This window comes from Euwallacea similis, chromosome 19 (assembly GCF_039881205.1).
Source record: "Euwallacea similis isolate ESF13 chromosome 19, ESF131.1, whole genome shotgun sequence".
Lineage (NCBI taxonomy): Eukaryota > Metazoa > Arthropoda > Insecta > Coleoptera > Curculionidae > Euwallacea > Euwallacea similis.
The window spans coordinates 1548886-1574823 of record NC_089627.1 but is presented as its reverse complement, the minus strand read 5'-3'; the positions used below and the strand labels follow the sequence as shown (position 1 = coordinate 1574823).

At 34.4% G+C, this 25938-nt stretch overlaps 1 protein-coding gene across 2 annotated transcripts in view; it reads right to left on the bottom strand.

Annotated features, from left to right (window-relative positions):
* LOC136415120 (limbic system-associated membrane protein-like) overlaps positions 1-25938 on the bottom strand; it is a 76307-nt gene that overhangs the window by 24141 nt on the left and 26228 nt on the right. For both annotated transcript variants that reach the window (XM_066399544.1, XM_066399545.1), the window contains exons 3-5: positions 9269-9394; positions 7079-7279; positions 4515-4787 (exon numbers count right to left, since the gene is read on the bottom strand). In XM_066399544.1, the coding sequence (XP_066255641.1) occupies positions 4515-4787; positions 7079-7279; positions 9269-9394 (600 nt within the window). The remainder of the gene's footprint in view (positions 1-4514; positions 4788-7078; positions 7280-9268; positions 9395-25938) is intronic.

The window sequence follows — 25938 nt, the reverse complement described above, 5'->3', positions numbered from 1 at the left end:
CTTGTCACAGTCGTTAATCGTGGTGTTTATAAATTATTGTTAACGTTATTTCGATGTCATTATCGGAGAATATGCGTCTAGTCAGTTCAAGTTGGTGCAAGTTTCGAATAAATGTCAATTAATACGGAACGAAAATAGATGGCCAATAAAGCTCAGCCGCAGTAGAATTTCAGGAGAGTTCCGTAGTAACTTGAGGTTGTTAAAATTCTATCCAATTTTATTCCTTGTCGGTCTGAGTTAACATAAAATCTTGCAAATTCGCTCAATTATAAACTTGATTCTAAATTCCCCACAATATCCACGCGGCTTGATCCAAGATAGGTTAGAGCTCTGATTAAGTTCCGCTAACTTTATATAAAGTCTCTTCCGATAACCTAGGGAATTCGAAATGTCTTGGAAGAAACCATTTTCAAAATTTTATGTAACTGCTCACAAAAATAATCACAACAGCAAATTTCTCCATAATTTTCCAAAGCTTATTTTAAAAAATCTCAATTCCATTCAGTTTAAACACGAATTCTACGTAACATTATCAAGTTTCAACCCACCGCATTTGGTAGCTGCGGTTGAGTATCAGTAACTGGAAAACAAAACAAGAGAAATTTATTTGAGTTAATTAAAAATGAAAGCAAATTATCCTGTGGCTGCAAATGAAATGGCAAGGCACCACAACTAAGTATCAGAAACTATCAGAGCATAACAATACTAGAAGTAGAGGGAACAACGATAGGGCTAAATTAAATATTATTAAATAATAATAATATAAATCATAAAATATGGTTAGTTCAGCTTCAGTATGATTCAATATGATCGAGGATACTCGGCCAGTGACACATGGTGTCGTCGAATAACGAATAATGTATACAACGAGAATTTCTTCCATATATTGACTCAAATTTAAATCTTATTTTTTGCTTAATTTCTTGAATAATTTTCTTAATTTTCGGACTGTTTATTCTCAATTTTATTATCTATCTACCTATAATAATCAATTGCAATTGATACAATAACCACAAAATAAATTTATTTTCTAATTTCCATTTTTTAATTTGACTGCTAATATCGTATTCATTATACCTTCTTCTGCGTAAATGTTAAAAGTTCCAAACTTGAACTATGGAACAGGAACTTTAGAGTAGGCAAATCCTGTCAATTTTTGCCCTATGCTTAGAAGTTCAGATAAGTTAGAGCTCTTGAGAAAATCAATCAGGGCAGTTCATGAAAGATGATTTTCACTTAAGGTTGGTTTGTAAAATCTGAATAACATCTTTTTAGGTTAGTTTGAAGACCCGTAATGTTTTGTGAGACAGATGGAATTAATCTTCCATTCAAAAGCAAAGCATTTTTAGATTGAAAAATTTTATTTCTATACCTTCATAACATTTTAAGGACGTTGTTGATGTTAGAAGGAACTTAATTTTTAATTTCCAATTAATTTTCATAAAATGAGCGGGAACCTCGTTCATACATTACATCTAATCATAATTCGTTTGCAGCTGTAATAACGTTAGAAAATATAGTGCCTAGATAATAAGTTTCCGATGGGTGATGCCATAGGGACCAGGATGAGTGATGTTAAAGTTATAAAATTAGTTGTTCCAGAGCTTAATCGAAATTTCGCTCGTGAGCGCGAAAAAGCTGTTAGCAGAAAATTGCGAGATTGCCATTTAATCTCGAGCTAATTCTGTTAACCTTTTCCTCTGGCGTGGTTTATTTTTAGCCCGGCTTCACAGCAATAATAGTTGAACTTTAACTGGCCAACCGGATGGTTAATCGTATCAAATAATCCACTCGAGATTACTCCGACGACAATGATTCGAACTTCTAAATTGCAAGACATCATGCGAATTTGTAAAAAGGAAATTTACAGACAAAAGCTCGAGCGGCATTCTTGTTTTGCGGCTTCGCGTGTCTAGGATTAGTTAGATAAAAATCTATGTTACCTTTCAGGTATTATACTCAATTATTGTGGTAATATTTAAGCTATGTGGTTTGGTTAACGCGTGGGTAAATATTTTTTGGCACGGAAGAGTTGAGTCGTTAGCATAATGTGGGTCGAAGCGAATTGCCAAAAGGAAATTGCATATTGGAACACCAAGCTATCGGAGAGACTCCTTAGTCTGTTGGTAATGGTTCTAGAATCTTTATGGTATGTAAATTTATTACAACAACAAATTTAGAAAAACGCCCTTAAGTTAATAATTTCACTGAACCTTGAGTGTGATAAGATCATAGTTTCCTCTCATGGAAGCTTCTGAATATACACCAGGTGACACTTGAAACTCGGGGCCAAAAGGTAATTCTGGGCAAATGTGCTAACAGCAAAGTGTTCTAACACTTTTATTTTTGAAGGATAATCACTCGACAATCCCAATAATATCCTATAGAAATCAATTATCTGGGAAAGGACTCCAGTAAATTATATGGCTTTGGATGCTCTTCGAAAGAACAACAGCATGAAAAAAGTTCGAAAATCCCTTCAAAGAGGCTCAAAAACTTACGCCGCTTTGTGTCCACACAATCGATGATGAAGTAAACAAGAATCAATTAAGAGTGAATTACTGCTAGTTCCGGCTACGGCAAAGATCTCATCGATTTCCACCAAATCGCCAAACAACTCCTTAACTGTTTCAACATCGACAACGAACTACATTCTCACTCCGCAAAGGTTCATCCTACCTTAAGTAATCTTTGCAAAACTTAGCTTGAAGTGCATTTGAGCCATAGATTTACAAATGTTCTTCCTAAACCTCGACCTCGACACATCTTAAAAGTTTGAAGCTGACTTCTTCTTACTTTAAAAATGAATTGATCTTGGTAGAAAATAGGGGTTAGAGTTCAGTTCCAAACGGATCATCATATTGGAATCAATAAATTACTTTAGTTCGCATCTTTGATTAATCCTAAATCGCTTCATGGAAAATCTAAACCGTGAAGGAAATTCTTGAGATTGTAATCTTACCAACCCTGAGCAAGACGCTTTAAAAATGGTTAGGATCTTCGATGAATCATGAACCTCATACTGTGAGGGGAAATAAGTAGCTTGTTTAATAAGTAACATAACTTATCCATACTGATTTGGGAGGTGCTTGCTGAACCTGAATTAACCTAAACTCTATGAGATAGTTTCTTGATATGTTTAACTTGGTAGAAAATCTCTTTTGCACTAATTTCGTTGTTCTAGAAAGATAATTTTTTAAACTAATGATATATTTTGCCTTTTATTTTAGTTCAGGCTAACTTGAATTAATTGAGACATAAAATATGTCTCAAACTGAAGTGAATACTTAATCAACAGTAGAAGTAAAGGTAACTATCTGAAACCTTTTCGTAATTGACAGAAATGCTTCAGCTCAGAGTTATTTTTGCCCATAACTTGCTTCACATTCAGTTTTAGTTGGACAACGAAGAATCGGCTGCAAGGGCCAAAATGTGAATATTTTATTACACGTTATTTCCCACAGAAAATCAAGATTCTCCCAAATACCCAGGCTCTATTTCAACATTTCTATGGAAAATAGATTGCAGTTAAAGTTGACAAGATATTAATAATTTGACCCTAATCCCAATGTAATGAAGGGTATTCATGATGTTCGACAAAGTTAATCTGGGAAATGACCGTCTGTGAACTAATCCGGACTAACTTTTAATGAGAAATATCGTATCGTAACTTCTCTATTTTTGAGAGAGATTTTAGAAAATAAATGAAAAATTAAGCATTAAATATCAAAAGTATGTCTTAGATAAGTTCGACTGTGATCTCTTGTCAGACAAATGTTTAATGATAAATATCAAATGGCTTAATCAACGCTTTGCTTTTACGGTTCACCAGCTTACTGTTAGTTTACTTTTAATTATCAACTGTTAGAATTTTTCGGTGAAACTTTCTGTCCCGTACATCCATCATTCGTCAAGGTTGTACGATGGATGCATTGTAGGACAAAATTTAATGAATTTCAACTTTTACCCCATGATGGGTGTTGTTAGTTTCTAAATCCTTTATTTTTAATTTTGTGTCTAGTGATTTCGCATCATCCTATAAATCCGTCGGTAAGTAGGTATATTAGACTTAAATTCAGTTCTATAGCAGTTTGAACTGGCAAATCAATGCTTATAAATTTTAAACCCTCTTTAACTTATACAATTATTTACACTTTATGCTTGTTAGAGAATAGAAAAAATTAAATTGTTATTTTATTGAAACTGTAATTTAGAAATGAAAAGATATAGAACGTATTTTTAAGAGCAAGCCACCTTAAAATGCTCTTTCCTAACTATTCTTGCTTGAAGTGTAACATGATATATGTGCCGAGTATTTAATCAGAAAGTTGAACACTTCCCGTAAATGTCCGCATCGAATAACTTACTTAAAACCTAGAAAATCAACAGTCTATGACCAACTTGCTGACGATCGCAGGTCAAGGCATCAGGCGCTAACCAATCGAGCGCTACAACCTGCTGCCGCCAGCTGAACGTCGGTCAACTGCCCCGATAAATTGAATAAAATTACTTACATAAAACATGCAGCATAATTTGTTCGGTAACATCTTCTCCCACTCCATTGCTGGCCAGACATTCATAGGTTCCGGCATGATGTCGATCGACCTTGTCAAATGTGAGAACGGACGTAGTGACGCTCTGCTCCCCTCCCGGGAGAATGTTGTTTTTTCGGGACCACGTGACCTTCGGAACAGGATTTCCTGATGATTTGCATTCGAGACGCACGGTGGATCCCTTTTTCACTTCAACACGTCCGCCCGATGTTACGTAATGTATTCTAGGCGGAACTGAAACGGAGACCGGAATGAGAAAATTGTTCTTTTTCGAAGGTTTATTGGGGTGAAACCGATAAATTACTGAGGTAGAGCAGAAAAGCCTTTTTCTAGGAAAATAGCTATAGCTCCCAGTCAAAGGGCAAATTAAGCGAGCCAGAAAGCATCAGGCACACATTTCTTGCGCCCTAATTGGACAGAGAGCTCAATATTTTCATGAAAGAGTGCACCTGACAAATATGTCGCACAAAAGCTGCGGCATTGTGTTTTTCCCTGGCAGGGAAATATTTTCCTTTGTGACTCGTAATTTATTAGAGTAGAGCGAGACCGCCTTTAATTCTGCGAAAGTATGTTGCTCATATCTCTTTCGACAGCTACCGTCTGCAACTATGTTCCGGGTTTTATTTAAAAAATCATATCTCCATCACTCCGTATTTTCTTAAAATTACACATTTAACCTAGAAATTAGATACATTAAAAATAATGACCTTCCTACATAGCATCATGTAAAAAGTCACAGGATTAAAGTCCTAGTAAAGGTTTAAAATCCTAGTAAGCTTACAAAACACGTTTTCTACTTTTCCTTTAAATTTAGAAATTTTAATTGGAAATACGATTTATTTTGAATCTCGTTAATACTAAAACAAGGTGGGCGTAGCAAAAAACCAAACGGCTTGGCCATTAAGAAATTAAATTGGCAATCCCTCTGGAAATGTATGAGCCATCATTTGGAAGTTTTAATTAGGAAAATTTAATGAGCCAAGAAAAAATGTAGTTTTAACGGCCTTATTGGGGGAATCTTTAATAGGAGCTCTAAAACAACTTTGGTGGTAAATCAATAATAATTTCTACTCAATGTTCCACTAAGTTGAATCTAACAAACTAAAGATATTTATGCTTCAATTTTTTTCATCTCTGTCGTCTAAAAGTTAGAAAGTGGGTCAAAACTCAAGCACAAAATCGTGAGATATAAGGCTTGGGAAACATAGGACTTTCGTAGTTCATGCTGGCAAACGCTCAAAAAGACCTGCGATTTTCACGAGCCAAGAAATATGTTTTTTAATAAAACAAGGTCGCGTTTAAAAACTAAATAACTTTAAAATACAGATATAAAATTTTTATTACGTTTGAATTTTATAACAAAAGGTGCTCGATGGGAAAATTGTTTTGTTACGAGCAATCGTAAAATGGAAAAAATGGAAAATTAGAACGTAATGTACACGAAACACGTCAAATTTGAAGAGGATTTGACGAACTTGTACAATGACTTTGATTAAGAGTTTCTGTATGTTTATTATACATATAGTGTGTATACCCCATGGGGTTCAAATTCGGGAACAAGGTATTAAAATCTGAATATGTAGAACAGTTTAAAATTCAAATAAAGTTTTGCGTAATAAATGTACCAAAATGATACATCAATGTGTCATTAATAAAAAGAGATTTTGAAATATCGGATACAAATTGCAGGTCCTGATTTAAAATAATTAAGGTAATAACGATAACTCAGTTGTTAAGCTGCATTATGGCACGCGATATTCTAGTTTGGCGATATTAGAAAGTTACAAACCTTTGTGACTTAAAACTTTTCTTTTTGCTTTTGGGTTTGTAATTTTGGACAATTTTCATATTTCTGCAGATGTTTTGTAATTTATTAGACATGTGGCTTTTTCATAAACGTTTTATTAATGAGTTCTACACGGGGCAACATGTATTAAATTTAACTAACCTCGTAATCATTTACCCTTTGGGAGATGGCACTAGTAAGGTACATAGCACCTAAAAACACCTTATAAGGATGCATCTAGAAAGTGTGATATTCCTAAATCATGTCTTTTTCATTTTAAAATGAGATGCTCTGAATATTATTGCTATACAGGGTGTTCATTTCTGGAGCTCCAGAGTGCAAATTCTCATCTACAGTCGAAGTTTCTGTAAATTTGGGACTACAAGATTCGGTTAGTACGTAAAAATATCAAAACATGCACGTCAAACTCGTTCATTTCATGACATTGGGAAATCTTCGAAAATTCCGATAAAGTGATCGAGGTGGTCATTTATCAAATAGGACGTTCCACGTACACTCGTAAACTTGTTACAATAAAGATTTTTCACTTTTCTTTTTTCATTTCGGTGTAGATTTATTAACACAATATCCAAAAACTCTTAATGAAAGACCTCAGAGTATCAGTGCAAAATGTATTGATTGGATGACCAATTGGTCACATTTTTTTTTTTTGCTAAAAATTGTTCGGCTCCTTTACCCTCTTTAAAAAACGAAAATAAACATTGAAGAATCCTCTCACCAAGTATCTCGACCGTATGTGTAATTTCCTTGGGTTGTAAAGTGCCTATCTGACAAACGTAATCGCCGGCATCCTGGGGTCCCACTTCTTTGATCTCTAAACTGTAATCGGGGTTTAGAGTCACTCTCGGGTCCGGAGATACGACCGTCGTGCCCGCTGACAGCACAGCGATTCCTCTTTTCCACACCAGTACGTACGGACCTGGAACAAAATATATTTAAAGAGTCCCCTTTTGTTTGAAAATAACTATGGGGCAAATCGATAGGGATGAAAAGATTCGTTGCGACGAGGAGTACCCGAGAAAATATCCGAGAGTTTTGGAAAAAGAGCTTTTATGATATCGGGTGGCTTATTAATAGTCTATGATGGGATAAGAGTTTTGAGAAAATGCTGACAAATGGCATGACACACTTAAGTGTCATAGCTAAACATTCGATTTAACATTACTTTCATAATCATGACTCGTTGAGTAAAAGAAAAATGTAACAATCGCTTGATCAAATCTTATACGAGACAGCAATGCGGGTAGAGAGAAACGGCCTCAAAAATTAATCCAAATATTTCCTTTTTCTTGAAGATTAAAATTATTTGAAGACTTTTTTTATTATTATCATTTGGGGAATAACCTCTCTCAAACTGGCAGGGGTGGAATTGCACAGTATTCTCACTGGGGAACAATCCGCCTCTAACGTATAGAATATATTTATTTAAAGATTATACTTATTAAGACTTAATTTCTATGGTTCTTTGTTCCGAATAAAGAGGCAGTTATTCCTAATAGTACTATAGGGTGATCATTAAAATAAAGCCTCGCAGTATTGTAAATACACCCTATATATGATTTCCCTACATATTTAAATTAAAGCAATTGATTTAAATAGCTGATTGAAAATGAGCTTTTATTTTCAAATTGAATATAACAATTTATGGGTTCTGCATTCGTTAAACTTTGATCTCAAAACTAATTTCCACTTTCCATTTCCTTTAAATTTCCAAAAACCGTATTCCCTGCCGCCTTTCATTGAGGGCGAAAACCTCGGAATCCTCCAAATCGTTTTTCTTTTCATCGACTTATAACAAATGATTAAAGATAGAGATTTATCAACTGCGAAAATGTGATTCTTTCTTTACAGATTTCGCCTTCCAAGAGACGCATTTGGACTTACTGAAACAGGTTAATTGTGCGGATATCCTGATATAGTGGAAACTCCTGTAATTAGAATTTTTTCTAATTTTGACAACTAAAATGGCATTTTTTTAAAATCAAAACGTAAAAATAATCGAAGATAGGTCCTGACATAATGCAAAACATTTTTACCTACATTATTGAAGGCATCGCTATTTCAAAATTACCTAAGTCGTATTTTATGAGGCAAGTAAGTTTAAACTCATTTGATCAATGCAGAATGTTTAAAGATCACACAAATTCTTGTTCTTTGAACTACAGAGAAAAAGAGTTCTAATTGCACAATTTAAAAATAAACAGAAAATCTCCACTTCTCGAGAATTTTGATGTCTCTTACGTTAATCGCACCATTTGCAATGCGCCTTACCAACCATTATCCTGAAAACATATCGGAACTAACCGGAACTGATCAGAAAATACGAAGAACATTTCATGTCTAGAATTTGTATAAATTACTATTCGTAGATTACTGAAAGTTACGCTTATGACGGAATTCCTGATAGGATCTCATTTTCGAGCTTACGTACTTCTTGTTTTTTTTGGTCATAAACGAAACTGCACAATTTCCCGGATTATCATATTCGATTCCATGATGTCACACACAGGGCAGAAAAAACATTTTACATTGCCCGTCCATTGGGAAATTTCTAACTTTTAACAAAAAGATTACTGTGATTTTAATTGAAAACCTCATAGGTAAATAATTCGATCATCACGCGTTTTTAGGAGCTAAAATTTAATTAAATATCGGAAAAACTTTTGTTATCGCATTCAATAGATTTTCATTAGAATTAAAATTTATTTGTTGTGCTCGAATCAATCTGTTTTAATTTACACGCTTCGGTAAGGACATAATAGAACATAGAATTCCGTTTAAAACTAGCAATCGCAGTATCTGGAAAAATGTGTATGCATATAGTTATTAACGCTTGTTAAATGCAACGGTACAGGTTTTGATTTTTTTCACTCTGGAAATCAGGATAATTCCATTATTTCCAACTCACCAGGATTAGCCACTTCACAAGGCAACACTACGGTGTCCTGGTCTTTAACCTTGAACACTTGACTGGACGATACGAAGGTGGGCTGGATCGCCGGTTCCATTTTGATTTTCGCTGCTTGCCATGAATCTGAAACCAATTTAAGTCGTAAATTGTGGTGCCTGGATAATAATTATCTGGATAGAAATCCAATACAAATAGCTCGGGCGATTTCATTCTATCTGCACGACAGTTAAACTCAACAGCATACAGATGTTACGGCTTAAACCCATCGCCGCCGGCAAATGGGAAACATCGTGGAAACTATTTAAAACGAGTTTCCTATTCGGTTTCGATTACTCTTCATTTCGGGGTGTATTGATACTACTTTGCCGGCTTCAAATTCAAATGGAAGTGATTATTCCTCTACGTTTTCCAAAGTGTTTTTTGGAATCCGCAGTATTAGCACACGCTTTAGTTTTCCAAACACTGATGTAAATGCTTGATGGCATTGGTCTGCATTCCCTGATATTTCTAAAAATATCTTAATTGAAAGGCGAAATTAGACTTTAGGGCTAATTTGCATCAATTAGTATGATTAGAAAAATTTAGTCTTTTGGTGCTCTGAGAGGCAGAATTTGATGATAAAGTTGACTAAATTTAGTCCTATACATACTTATGCATTGATTTTTCTTCATATTTCTTTACCTATTGACCTTTCTAGCTCGGTTTGACAACGAAGGAAAATTGTGTCTTTCGTATTATCAAACGAAAATGTCAGATAGATGAAGTTGAGAAGTTCACATATGTTAAGAATTGACGGGAAAAGTGACGAACATTCATCTCTTTTCGGGTGTCGTCGTGTGTTTCTGCGAGAAAGCAACGGTTCATTAAGTATGAGAAGTGGGATCGACCCGAGATAGTGCCGAATATCCGGTGAAGGGAATAAAGAGCGCTGAAGACCCCTTGAAAGTTAGTTGTGCTTAAATTTTCATGTTCTATATCAAAATGTTAGACCTTCCCTTATACCGAGTTTTAAAACGTGCGTTCTTATTGATCAACAGTGATAACCCCTAACTGTATTGTGTTAAATTTATCACCCTATACCGTTTAACATACATATTTCGATCTTTGATAAATGGTCTAAATTTCATTGCATTCCTATACTATATCAACATGTAATATTCTGTGAAACTGTCGGACGGATACACGAGTACTGATTATGTATTATGTATGTGATAACTGTTTTTAGAACACTCCGTATATTTTTTAAACCCTCTAGAGCAACCCTCTAACCTTAAGAGTAGAGCTCTGAATTGTTGAGTTGCCGGTTCTATAAATATTTAAACGTAACCGTTTTTGATACCAACAGGGAAATGCGAGTTCTGTTTGACCAAAAAACATGTGAATACAAATGTGACGTTTCAAATAGAATATCCCGTAAATTTTATATTATATCGAACCTATGAACAATTTACAGCATGAGAAGAAATTAATACTTCCCTGTTCTACATAAAATAAAGACAGAAGGTGGGAAATGCCAAGGGAAATATTTTAAGTTGTTAATTTTATTGTTGTATATTTAATCAAAATAGTTTTGGAAACCAGGAGTTGGAAATGCAACTAATGTGAATTCTGCCTATGTGTGCGATCTAAATTTAAAAAGCGTGTTGTTTTACATATAACACCCCGTATGTTTGCAAACTTGCAATTTAGAGCATTCGAAGAAATACTCGTCGCTGCGTTGTTCTGTAAAATTCCAACATATGGGATCCAATTCTGTACTCTGTGGAGTAGAACATTCCTCGAGGAACGACGTCAAAATTGCCTATAAAAACAACGCCGGGATATAGAGAGTTATCCAAAAAACACACGTTATTTTGGCGTTATTCCGGGGAATTTTCTGTTCTTTTTGTGTGAGCTTTTATGATTGTCTTCAGTTGTGATGGCGGGTGGTTTCGTTTTCATTGCTCGTCTCCAATTTCCAGTATCATGCGTCTAATTGGAAGAACCTCATTGCTCTCAACGCTCATGTCCCATTACTTCTAATTTGGCGAATTTGTAAGATACTTCTAAACCATTCAATCAAATTTCCAAATGGCGCTATAGATTTAGGCAGTTTTGCCATTTTTTTATTGAAAATGATCGAGTTGCAAAGATGTTGCAGATAGGTAAAAGCCGCATTCAAATGGTTAAGTGAAATAATCTTAATTGTGCGACTCTAAAAAATTAGCAACGTACTTCGCAAACAACCAAAAGCAAATTTATTAAATTGAAGTGAATCCTTTTGGCTTGTCATTCAAACGTATTAAATTCGTGCGAATCCTTTCATTATGTCATTTAAATTGAGAAAGTTATAACATGGATAATATCACATGCTGTTAGAACAATGTTGCTTTGTAATAAAAGTTCGAAGACCCTATGATTTCGCAGAGAACCGATATTTTAGTTTATTAACTTGGAAAGTTTGTAATGAAGATTTATACAGAAGCTAAAAAGTTGCGGCCAAGGCGTCGGTAAATCGATTAGCCCGGGTAAAATATTAAATTTCAAACCCCTAATATTAAAAGTTCAAGAAAACTAATTTAAAGTTGCGTTTTGAAGGGATTTTTAGGCAACTTCTTATCAATACAAAACACACAAAGCAGTTCCAATGTGGCATATAGTAGTAACTTTTCTAATTTAACTGGTCTTGTCTTTGAAAGCAACAAAATTGCAGAAATCAGTAAGTTGTAATCAAACAATTAATTTCCAATTAATCAGGGCCCTGCTAAATAACCGTAAAAGCACCCTGGTGAAAGTAGGGAGAATTTCCTGGAGCCTTGTTTGTCATCGACACAAGCCCTAAGCCCTCCAGGGAGGCAAACTCTCCACCGCAGCTTAAAAGCTCCGGGTTTACAACTTTACTTTTAAAGCTCCCCGCTCCCACTAAAGGATTATTTTATTACGTAATTATTTAATTGCTCCTGCAAATCGTTTATCTCGAGTAATTACGTGGGAGTCTCTTTGGGATTATTTTTTAAGGAGATGGCCCCTCATTAAGGTAACGAGATCGTTTGCTGCTACTGCTGTCGAGAGACACAATGTAAAAAATGATGCAAATCTGTGTTTTTGCAAGAGGAAGAGGCTTTTTTCGTATTTATCCAGGATCAACTAAAAATCCTAAATAAGAAATATTTGCTAATTTGTCGGTTTTAATTTATCGCAAAAACTAAGAGGGTGTTTTTCTTCGTGTGCCGTGCCCTCTTGTCCTGCACGTTGGCAACTACTACAGAGCTTGATTTAGGTGTTCAGGAACAACACCATTACTTTCCCAGCTGAAAATAGTGCAATTCCACATTTATTTTTCTTCTTATAACAAAATACAATTTTAAATCCTTGAAAGTGTCTTCAAAAACAAGATTGGATGATAAAAGGTGTATAATATCTACCCTCGGTGTATAAATAAAATTAGTTGATTTAAAACTTTCCTTAAATCCTTAATTTCATTGAAATCATGGGTTGATTCATTACCATCCGCCGCAGATAAGGCTGGAAATTAACCCACTTTATAAGGGTGTGTAGGTGTACTCTTTCGCTCTCGTATAGCCGAAAGGTTGACGTGTATAACTGCTCCATTATCTCTGATAGTCATCTCTACATGCTTTAAACTCAGTCCAACGTATCAATTTATTTATCACTCCGGCCCTAGTGGGCAATAAATAATACTCCCCTCTTTATTTAATTACTGGTTTAGCTCCATCAGATTAGATATGTTACGGCTTAGAAATGTTATGGGTATACAACGATGGCAATGCCGATTCCAATTCCAATTTGTTGTAACTTCGCATCATAAAAATACATTGTTTTCGTGCATCCTCAAAGTTGAAACATAAAGGGCGCGAATTTGCAAGGATATACAGTTTGTGTTCTTTTATGGCCGGTTTTATTCGAGGGATTTTTATGGGGTGCGGTGGAAATTTCAATGGATAATCTTAAGGAAGAGCGGCAAAGCAAGTGATTTTAATAAAAACCTTTAACGGAATTTTAGTGTTTTGTTATTTGAAATTCGGTGATCAACAAAATGGCAATCATTTGCAGTACTCATTTGAAATATATTTTTATCAAACCCAGAACGATCAAAGCAAGAGGGTCAATTTTCAACTTATCAATATACTGTAATTCTATTATAATTTTTCAATCCAATTCACTTACCTCAGGCGCAAAAAAAGACATCTTGAAGACACACAACATACAGCTATCCCTTTCGAAGTTTCCCCGAATCTTTTTCTTTAATTTTTAATTAATTTGCAGGGTGAACGTCTTGATCAAAGCATAGCACAGGAAGACAGTGATGATGATGATAAAATTGGCGATCTCAGTATGATAAAGATGTAAATGAAGGTGACACGACATGTAGGTACTTCACGCAGATCTGTTCTAAAGAAATAAAATTCTTCGTTCACTCTCAAGGTTGACAAGGAAAGTTTGTCACTTTCAAACAGACAATTCCTGGAAGCTAGATTCAACATTTTTAGGAAATAGGTGTTCTAAGAAAATGATCTTTGGAATGAGGTATCACTAGATCGAGGCCAAGAATTTTATTCGAGGTGAAACATTTTGTGACAAAAAAACAAACTCGAGTTTCAATGTACTTGTTATATTACATTTAATGCGTGAATGATTTAGCGCAACAACAAGAAACCCGTGTTGCATTGTTGAGATATCAAGTTTGACATATAAAACAAAAATGTAGATAGATTCCGATTTTCGGCCCTTATAAAAATGATTAACTGTAAGGTTTTGCTCATTTACTTATAAAAAAAATACTAAAAACAAATTAAACTTGACGTCCTGTATTTGCAAAATCATTAACTTCTGAATTAGGGCAAGTTGGGTTAAATAGTCTCATCTCTGTCTCGGGCATGTGTGGTAGGATTTTATACAGATCATTTAGAGACACCTTGTATTTATTATTATTAAAGAGGAGAGTATTCAACCATCAATAGAAAAGGCAATAAGGGAAATTAAAAACTGCATTTCAGAGCTTTATTAAAGGATGTTTTATCAGTGGGAAGGCTCTTAGTGATCAGTTCAAGAAAAATTCAATTTTTTAATTTGGAAAGGAACATTTTCTTTCTGAAAAGTTCAAAGAGTTGCTTATCTAATTTGCACGTTTTGGACATATTTTGAATGAATTAATGCATTGAGAATTATATATGAATACATACAGGCCATACCATTTCACAGTAAAAGTGGCTGTCTAGCTAGCCACGATATTTGTTTGCTGAAATTCATTCCATTGAAATGTAAACTTACATTTTGTAAATTTTATATTATACATTTATAATTTTCATTTTCCAAATTAGATAGACGTTGCCTGCTTTCATTGAGTAATCCACAAAATTTTAACTAAGGTCTAACAGCTTAAATATATCGATATGTGCTTAGATTTTACTGTTGAACGAGTGTTCAGGTTTTTTTAATAGAAAACGGTAAAGTTGTGATTCAATTAAGATGGTTAATGTGATGTCTCTGTACATATAAACTAATCGAGACACGAAGGAATTTTCGACTAGTCGATTTTAAACATCCCCCTCGATATCTCTGAATTTCCTTTACTAAAACGCTCCATTTAAATTCATAGCATCGAAGGTAAGGTAGAAAAATATTTTTTTTAAGGACCAACCAAAATGTACGGCATTGTAATTTCCTACCTGAAAGCATAGAAGAAATGTTTTGCCAGTCAAGACCGGAAAATTAATCAATAGAATCGACAAAATCATTTTTTCCATTTTCCGTCTGTCTAAAATAACATTGTAAAAATTTTTAAATTGTCAATATCTTTGGAAACATATTTATGTCACTGTTTTTTCGAACAAAACATAAAATATAAAAAAAAACAAATAAAATATTCGCTAAAGTCGGAAGTATAAAAAATTGTATGTCACGCGACCGAAAATGTGATTAGCGGCGCTTTGCAAGCTCCAGCTTGGCTCGCTTGCAAAACACCACTTTCCGGTCTTGTAACGCAAATAACTATTTCAGGAGGAGTAATTAAAAGTTTTTATGTGTACTAACTTGAGGTATTTAAAATGATTTGTTTAACTGTAGAATGGATGTTTTATCAAATTAAAAATGTAATATTAACACAATAAAATGTATAATGAGATGATATAGTCTTGGTAGATAATAACGATTTGTTTTCTTGCCTTGTCGGTATTGAGGCAAATAAACGAACTGGTGAATTAAGTTCACTTTTTTAAATATAATCACAAAGAATATTTGAGAAACTTCACTGTTAAACATGGCTTAGACTTCAAACCTGCAGGCGTGGATCTGAATACTAGACGCCTAAACTTTCTTATAATAATGCAAGTAAATCAAAAATCTTAGCGATTCATTACTCCTTGTAAAAAAACAAATTCATAAACTGAAAGTATTTCCTTGGGAACTCGCAAGTTTTTGTGTGTGTTATTAATATATGCCAATACATTTAAATTTTATGTCAACTAGAGTGGTTTTAATTAAAACTGTTTTAGCAAATATATAAATGATCAATACACACAATTATTATTAAATAAATAATTGGGAATTGCAAATAAACTTGCTAAAACATAAAATTACACGCCTCTGGGTCATTCGTGGTTCGCAAATTTACATTGTAATATTTAAATGTCGAATATGAGGCATAACTTTATTTAAAATTCTTTTTTTTTGTGATGGAATAAAGGCGAAACTTTAAGTTTTTTTCCAACTTGAAAGACAATAGGCGCTAATTTCTACCAAGATTTCTCTAATCTCCGTCCCACTGTGCAAGCAAACGAGACATTAATCTTAACTTGAAATTTGATTAGGCAGAACGAACTGGAATTACTCGAGCATTTGTAAAAGTCTTATTTCTAATTAAAAATTTTTTCGGGATTGGTGAAATTAACCGGGATTTCCAACATGGCCGCTCCTATTTGAAATTTGTACCAAATATAAGGGTTAATAATTGGCAAACCGACCGCCCCACACTTTCGGCAATAAAATGTAGTTCCAGCCCATGATTGAACCCCTTGTTGGAACGGCAATTTGCCGGAGGGGGGCGAAGGGTTAAGGATAGGGTGGATCTTGACATCCCCCTCGGAAGGGTTGCCTCTCCTTAATTAATTTACCAGATGGTTATTAATAAGGCGGAATTACCAACATCGATCGATAGCCCTCAATGAGGATTTTAGTTGGAAATATTGTGACGACATAAAGAACCCACTTAAAGCGGCTATCGTTTAACAGAATCAAAAAGCAATTCAATCCGATGAAAAGGGCCGATTCCCTAGGTGTTCTATTTCAACAGATGTAGAAACTACCCGTTGCGACAATATACCGAAATGTCCCCTCATGTACGATAAAAAGATCGTGGAGATTGGGCCGCAGAATTCAATGGTTTCCACTTACGTAATTATTGTTCCTTTTCTTCGGATTTCCCCTCTATTGACAGGTAATCGCACAAAGGCCCTTCGTATTTTTTGTTGTGACATTTATGTTAAATTACACGTGAGGACGTTTATGCGTTTCGGATGAGGGGTGGTCCGAAGGCGGAGCCACTGCCAGCAGTGAGGGTGCTAATTTTGTTAAAATCCTCGTGAAAGAGAGGTCAATATTTTATGACTTACTGGCTGAAACTTTCGAAACTTCGGCCCTCTGTACGCCCAACAGAAGAAATACTTGAAAGTTTTAATCAACTTCCCGGTTAATTGCATTAAGTTCTTTGCCGGCGACTTTACGGCAATACATTTCGGAATATTGACAATTTAATTTTTTTAAAGGGAGTTAATCTTTTAAAAGCTCGAGGTTCTAAAGCGCTAAAAGCAACGTTTTACATGAAAATGTATTTTTAATCCCTGAGCTTTTTATTAAGATTTGTATGCAACTTTCTGGCTAGTAGACTTAGAGAGAACCGCAAATGATGCACATTTTGTTTTGACTAGGAGTTTTATTCAAGAAAATTTGCATAGGGTTCCTTTGCAAAGTACTGCTTGGAAAATGATTGAAATTAAAGAATTATATGATAAAATCCCGAGATCGCAAGTCGCAGGATTATTTCCCAAGAATTATTTAATTGAATATTAGTCTAAGATTTGCTTTCCACTCTTTTTTAAATATAGCAGGCCACTAGCAGATCTCAGATTTTCTTTACGTCCCAAACTGAAATATACTATAACGTACATGTACATTTAGGACTTTCCTTAAATTATATATTCAGATCAACCGATATATGTTTATTGATATATTTTGAGACACTAACCTGAACAAACCTTCAGTGGAATTGAACGTGTCAATCTAATCTAACCCATAGTGTCCCAAACCACTTGAACCTTTCATCTTTTGCTTTACAAATTGAAAACCACTCTCAAATGTTTCAGTTTCTACAAAGAGTGATTGTGATTCCCGTACATAGAATAATATTTTCCCGTAACGAAGACTCTATTTTAAGAGCAAATGGCAATCGATAGACACGGTAAAACAGGTCGTAAACGTAGAGGAGCAGTGCAATTGCAGGATTCAAGACACCGACTGCCGGCTGCCTATCTTATTTATACAGACCATAAAACATAAGGATTGCGAGCCCTAATAAAACACGAGATATGTTTGTGAAATACGTCGTGTTTCCAGCGAAATGGCTTAAATCCGTGCATTAGTTTGATGAATATTAGAAATTTGTTCTCCTAATACCATTTCGGGGCTGAGAAATGAGTCACGTCTTTTTTTGCGTGATAACTTTCGAGGATGTGTGTGTTCTTGCCAATTTCGGTTTTATTTCCAAAGAATCAAAGCCATCATACGTATTGAAATTGGTTTCCTTGTCAATCAGGTATTTAACATAATTTGTGTAAAATAACGCATACTAAAGAAAAATATGCTAAAATATGGGATAACGAAGTTACAGGGGAAGGTGTTTCTTTATACATGCTAGATTTAAGCTTAAAAGATTTCTGTCTTCGTACATTTGCATGTCTGCCAATCTATTTGTGCTCTGGAATACCCAACAGGTCCTTGTGAGAATGAGTTAATATGTTGCTTTTATCATTGTGGTATCAATTACGGATTGAAGGTGAACTATTCTGACCGTATTCCCAAACGGCTTGTTTATCGGATGACGTTCTTTGAATTGAAAAAGAAAAAGTAGCCTCTGCAACACTGAACCCTTAGAAGCGTCCAGATTCAGTTACAGTAGAATTATATTTATTGTGCCCTAGTCTATAATCTTGTTGCCATTGGGGAACTACAGCGTAGGTATATTATTGCCGACTGGATCACCCTCTTATGTGAATATCGAAGGATCAGCAGTAGTTTTAGAAACAGTTTATCTTATGAAACAATACTTTGTAGAATTAAGAGAAGCACTAACAACCAGACGAAAAATGAGTAAAATTGAATGTATGTGTTGTAAGTGAAGTTGCACTGAAGAACGCCGTTTGCCTTCTCCCTTTGCATGTATATGTGTGTCCACAAACGACTCGAAGAACGAAATCTTCACCCCTTTTATGGGCATCACAATTAGAGTGCTAAAAAACGAATGCAAAAAAATAACTTTCTTAAAATGTTCTAAATAAGTTATAAAAAATCTAAACTACCTTTGGGTATTGCCATGTCTTTACAATTCATACTTTAAATTTATGGCAACCTTATTCCGTTTTACAGTGCAAATTAGTTCCTATTCTTACATGTATGTAAATTCTTAATTACACGTAGTTAGTTACAATGACACGCAAATGCAATTCACACATGTTCATAGCAAAATGCTATCTTTAAATTAAACTAAAAGTTACTTGAAAATTATCGAAGACCTTATTTCAAAATTCCTGAAATTTTGTTTGGATTGATTTGGATTTCTTAAAAATTCATGATCCGATCCGTTGGGATTACTTAAAAATACGTGCTCAGGGTTACTTTCTATTTTCCTTCCTCTTTAAAAATTGTCGAGTATTCCTATTTTGGTTGATAGGGTTACTTCCGTGTTCTCGGTAATCGGTATTTACAGTCGGAACTGATCCCTAATTATCAAAATTTCTAGTAGCATTAAGTTATTTGATAATTGTCGATTTTCCGTTATCCTTACGTTATTAGTACAGGAGTAGGAAGAGTTTATATTCATTGTACATTTCCAAACAACCAATTTCGACGTGTTTTCACACATATATTTTTTAACGTTATCTTGTTTTCCCAGGGCTAAATAATTACTGTTTACGACTGCCAGGTCCTCGGTGAAAGTGATACCGCTATTCGTAGAGATTCTGTGATAATACACCTTCCGCCATAAAGCCTGGACTAGATTAAATTTCAAATTTAGTTAGCGGATGTTTTGCTTAACTTTCAAATAGATTCGGAAACTTTCCAGGCTGAACGGGAAGCGATAATTTCAAAGCTAATTTTAAAACAACTCCCTCCGACAGGCAAAATTATAAATGCACTTTGGGAGCTCTTCCCATTTTGGGAAAAAATACTAAATTCTCCGGGAAATTTACAGGAAATTTACATAATATACCAGTGAAAGGCGGGCCTTTAAAGACATGGATGACACAGTTTTTTTTTAGTATCATTAGGGGTAGATAAATTCATTGTGCAAATATGCACCGCACCTGAGTTTACGACAACTATATTACCTCAGTCACGGTTGCTTATCATTAATCAACTATGGCTGAAAGTTTCCACAGATATTATGGCTATAATCTGTTTTATTGCGGCATGTTTTTTTCTGTATTAAAAATATGAAAATTTACAATTTTTCTTATAAACTGCGGGGTTTATTTAACCTCCTTTTTGAAAATTAATTTAAACTTGTTAGTGCCTCTTTAACACAGTTACAATAATCTGCTTTTAGTTTTGTTTTCTGCCTTTCGTGCTTTACGTATTTCATTCGTTATGAGTGTCTTTGTATGTTGAAATTGAATTTTTCAAAGCGATTTAACACATTCAACACTTCAGTAATAAACCATACAATAGTGAAATATTTTCGGTCTTCTTTTGCAAAATAACCCTTACTTCCCTCTCTTGATATTGTATTCCTCAATGCTATTTGCTGCTATATCGTAAATAACATAATACAAGAACAGACCATATATCCCAATTATTCTATGAACTTCATTCATAAAACGTAGCAGGGGGTTGTAATGAGCCATAAATTTTACGCTTTACTTAGAAACAGGGAAAAGTTTTCTCTATATTAAAAACAATCCAGGATGGAGACTGGCGCAACATTCTCAGCAATCTCTTAAGACCTTTAAGTATCCGGGAAACTGGAAAATATTACTTATCTTATGTCTTTGATAGACTTAGGAATCTTAGTGTTCGTACACTGTGTTCATGTATTGATATTTTGAAGTACCCAAATCATTTAAGTATATGGTCGTAATATACGAAAGCTCGAGGCAAACATGATCCTCAAACTTCTGTCTGGATTTTAAGTCTTCCCATGAGTTTCAAGAGCTTCTTAAGAAATTTAATCTTGAAAATATGAGAATTTAAAATGATTTTTGCCTTTATTAGAAATAAGTCCTATTGTTCTAAGATATTATTTATTTTATTTTATTTTTTTTGGTTCGGATGTTCTTAAGAGTTTTTCAGCTTTATTAAGTTGCAGAGATTTTTAAGATTTTTAAAGAGTTTGAAACCAAAAGATTTCTATACAACCAGCAGTTTCTGGTTTTGAATCTCATAACAGTTTTTTGAGCTTTTCAAAGATGTTACAAAAGCATCCAAAAACATGTTTGTAACATAATTAATGTTTTTTAAATTATCTCCTTTTGGCAATCAGGTGAATTTTATAGAAAGTGCCAGGAGCTTTTAAAAAACTTTTTATGCAAAGATCGTTTTAATCCTAATAATTTCTGAATTGTAAATATATTTTTCTCTCTTTTTCAGAAATTATTGGAATATTTTGTTAACGATTTTACGACCAATTTAGAGTTCTAGATCTCAAAAGAGCAGTTTAAGTTTTCAAGGGTTATAGAGGAGCAGCCAAAACGATTTTGTTTAGTTACGTCGTTTATGAAATTTTTTCTTTTTGGCAGTAACGTGATTCCTGGAAGAGACTTGGGGTTGCTTAAGGGCACGTCGAGTTTTCTCTATAGATCGTTTCTAATCTAAGTATTCCTCTTATCATTTTCAGGTTTTCTAAAGGTTAGAAGAACATCACAAGAGTTTTGGTTTGACTTGGAAATATCTCCGTCACGTGGTATTTTTCTCCGAATGTTAAGTACCGAAGTTTTTCCTCTGTGATTTTATAATTAATCCGAGATTCTTTTCAAAGATGATATAATAGCATACAAAGCGGTTCGGTTTAGACATGTTCTTTTTGTCAATCATGTGCTTCCCAGACGATTTTATATAATATATTACCAAGGGGGATTACTCGGTGGATCGTTCTAATAGAGAAAATTTCGGAATTATAGAAACATTTTATTCTCTATTTTCCATAGAATATTAAATTATTTCTCCAACAGATTTATAAATAATTTGATATTTTGGAATTAGTAGGTGAAAACCAAAAACACGTCTAGTTTTTTGTTGGTTCCCTGTGCAATTTATGTATGCGCATATTTATTAAGCAGATCATGTTTTTCTTAAAATTTCTCTTATTATTTATGCCAAGCAAGTAATTTCCAGTGTTTATGTTTAATTTCAGCAGGAGTATACATATAGGCATTTCGGAATTTATGAATTTTTGTCAGGATTTTTTATTCCTTGAACAACATCCTTAGAAAATTGGCCTGGCACATGATCGTCCGTATATTTCAGATAGGATTCTATTTAGCAGCACAATTTTAATAGTAGTACGCAGTATTACCGGAAATTTTCCTTGAAACGCAAATTGAAAGAAAAAAGCATAAATTACATTCTTGCGTGATTTGATATACACAACAATAAGATCATATCTGCTGTAAATGTTATATTTTCTAAAGTCTTTAGAAACCACTAGTGGGGGTTAGGAGTAACTGTATATCATAAGAACATAAGGTATTATGTACCAGTACGGCACTTGAAATGTGGTCCACACAAAGAGTTCATGCATATGTATATAATTTTGAATATAAACTCGGCTTTTGCAGGTACCCTTATGCAGGTAATCCGTATTACAGACATACTATATTGACAGAGAGAGAGAGAGCAATTTCATAAGGCATTATCCAGATGGATAAGGGGAACAGTTCTAGTTGAGAAAAAGTCGTAGGTCATAAAATTAACTACAGCACAATTTCTTAATTTGAGATTAAATGTTAAAAACCACCACTTAAATGTCATTGTTGTTACTCTTCATTATTTCGAATTTGCAATTTAAAACCCTGATTTAGGGGTGATTATGGTTTTGCCACTTACGCACAGACGTGAAAAGCACTCATAGTCTGAGTTAGCTAGACTTCTGGTCGTCTCAGCCTAGACTATAAATAACAAATTAATACATTCCACTTCCTGAATATTTCATAGGGAATAGAGGGAGAATACGTACGGCGACAAGCCAGATTTTACAATTCAATTCTGCCCTTAGGGTCCCGAAAAATAAATCAGAGTTTTGCGGGCGAAAAATTCTATTTTCTCTTGCATTCATTGCTTATATGTGTTTTGTTCCAATATGTCGTATCTGGAGGATGCAGCAAATATTCCTGCCAGCTAGAGGCTGAAATATGGCAGTCGTGGGTGTATTAGCTCAAGTTAGACATATTTATGGAAATGCAGCTCGAGGATAAAAATCTCGAAGAGCTCAGCTTTTGGGACAAACAAATATTCAGCCTTTCCTTGACAAGCTTATCCAAAAGTATTATAAAAGAAGGTTGATTAAGTATTCTTCTTTAGTACTGAAGGCTGGCCCCGTTTCATGGGAGGCTTTCATAAAAGAATTCTTAATATACAAGCTCAAAGTTTAGAACGCCCGCCTATATTTTCATAATATTCTTTAACATAGCCACTCTAAAACCCATTCAGGGCTGCCGGGGAATCTGGTTTAACATTACACTTTCAAATGAAAATCCTCAGATGATGTTGACGGATCGGCGCTTTACATTTTTATTACTTGCCTCCTGCAACTTTGTATATTCAGTGGTCTATAGCCAAAACGGCCTTGCCCGAAAGCTACCCTGCAGCTGAAATACCTATAAAGGTTGCCCAAATAAAAAATCCCTTACTCCCGCGATACATTTTTATTTTACTGGAACGGTATGATGATAAGGGCTTTAAAGGGTTCGGTTTGAGGCAGTAAAACTCTGCTATCGCCCTCGGCGGGGGAGGATTCTAAAATCGGTAGAAAAAAGCTTTGAATGGGGCCAAGAAAAACCGGAAAGTATTACTAGCAAATGTTAATCAAATTTGTTGTGATATTTTATGGTCGAGCGGAATGTTAAAAAAATTGATGAAAGCTTTAATATTTTTCAGACTACAAATTTATCAAATTTTGCCATGTAGCAACAAATTTCCATCGTCACCACGAATCAACTCATTTCAATCAACCGCTTAAACCAACTTTAGTCAGGAGATGATCAATTACTTCCTTAAAATCCTTCGTAGGCAACAGACGCTTTAGATATTATTATTGTATAAACTGCTTTCCGAATTTTCAAAGCAATATGATTATTTTACAATTAATTGTGGCTTTAGTTTTCTGACAGGTCAGTAGTGTTAACGAGCTTTTAGTAGGTTTTTAGTAATTTAGTAGGTTCTTTTTAGGCTTAAAAGCAGGCATCGCTTTCCTTCATTAAGCATTCTTAATCCATAAATGTGCCTTTTCTGGGCTAAAAAATCTATCAAACTCTACACGATGCTACAATTATATTCTGAATTTAGCCAAAGTTTTATGTTCCGATATCTGAAAAATCACATTTCTTAGCTCCAGACTCAAAAATAAAGAAGCATTAATTTGGAATCTCACAAGCTCTGTAGTAATTATCTCCTTTATTTATGTTTCTCTTCAGTTATTTCTCTCCTTTATGAACGTTAGATCCAGATGACTAGTTATAATTTTAAAATCGATATTCCCAATTTAACTGGGAATGAGATTTCTCGGACGTCGGACGACCTATTTCTGACGCATGATACGCGAACTTCATTCTCCGAAAATCTCATTTAAATATTTCTAGGTTCCATCGAGGAAACGTGTGCCTCAAAATACATCAGTGGAAGGTTTGCTCTTACGTAGAGAGCATGATGGATTTTGAAGAATACGATCTATCATGCAAAACTCGTGATATTAATTTGCGTAATGTGTAGCCGATTAAATCTACTTGTTGACACTTAAACAAAAAAAACATGCTTTATATCGTGAATGATGTAATTTTTGTTTACTTACAAAGGAATATTGGGCACGTTTCTGGGCTTACGGTATAAGTTCATTTACAAATTTTAAATGATCAATTTTCTTTTTATTTAACTACCAGGAGAATAAACTTATTTAACACCATGGATGTAAACTCTTGTTTTTATTGCTTGGGAAGTGTCTGATTTCCAAGCACTTTCCATCGTATGTCATGAATGCATAAAAAATACGACAAATGCTCGTTGGTCCAATATACGTCATCTCAAGTTTCTATTTGTATCCACGTTAACAGGTTCTAGTGTATTTGAAGCTAAATTAACTGGTGTAAACTTCGGTCATATTATCGATTTCTAGGGTTATCCAAGAAGTCTCGTCTCCTAACTAGCAGGGACGTCTGTCAAGGATACAGACTCATCTAATTCCAAATTTAATCCTTCCCATCAAACTATTTCAATATCCTGCTCTTAGAAGCTTCGTGCCTTATGGGAAATTTACCCTAATGCCTTGCAATAGATGTTTATTTATGCCCAAACTTAGAGAAGTTATTGGTTTTGAACAGGAAAAAAATAAGCCATTAAGGTCTCATCTAAGCCCATTCTTCAACGAATAATACCCGTTTATATCTAAATCAGATCCGCATAACATAAACAAGGAAATCTATTATTACCATATATCGATGATAGCGGCATTGTGTTATCGAAATCAATTTGGCCCGGAAGGAATGGGATATAATAATAGAGATGTTTCGGGCAAGTTCCGGAAATTATGAAATTGTTCTGTCTAATTAAGACAATCAGAAACGTCGGTCGGAATCGCTGGAAAACTTTTAGTTTCCGAGTAAAAACTTTCATGGAGGAATCCTTTTCTTCGTTAACAGATATTAAATGGGAAAGTTTCCCGGATACTCTTGTCTGGGTTGTGCCACGGCACAGGGTTTGTTAATTCGGAATTTCCACGATAATGATTTGTAGTTTCTGTGGAGACAAGAGGAATGGTCTTTTATTGCGTTGTCTCTGAAGTAACTTTGCAGGAAAAAAGTTGATTAAACCGATTAGATTTGCTATCGATAAGGGCTCTAATTGTGCTCTAAGAAATAAAGTTAAAGTAAAGGAAACTTCTTAAGAAAACTGAATAGCTATATTCACTATTTTTAGTCAAGTTATCAAGAAAAGAGCTAAGCCTATATCTCTGTCGTGTAATCTGATTAAAATACTTGGCCCTCACAGGTATTTCTGAGTACACTACATCCAAAGCTTTTCAATTATTTTGCTATCGGCACATATACGAGCACTAAACTTCATACCCGTCTTAGAGTTCCACAGCTCTAGCAGTAAAAAGACCAGATAAACAAAGAGATAGATTGCCTAGTAAACTATAGAAATTCTTTTCGTAGTAGAATCATCGGACTTGATTTGAGCAGCTTCAA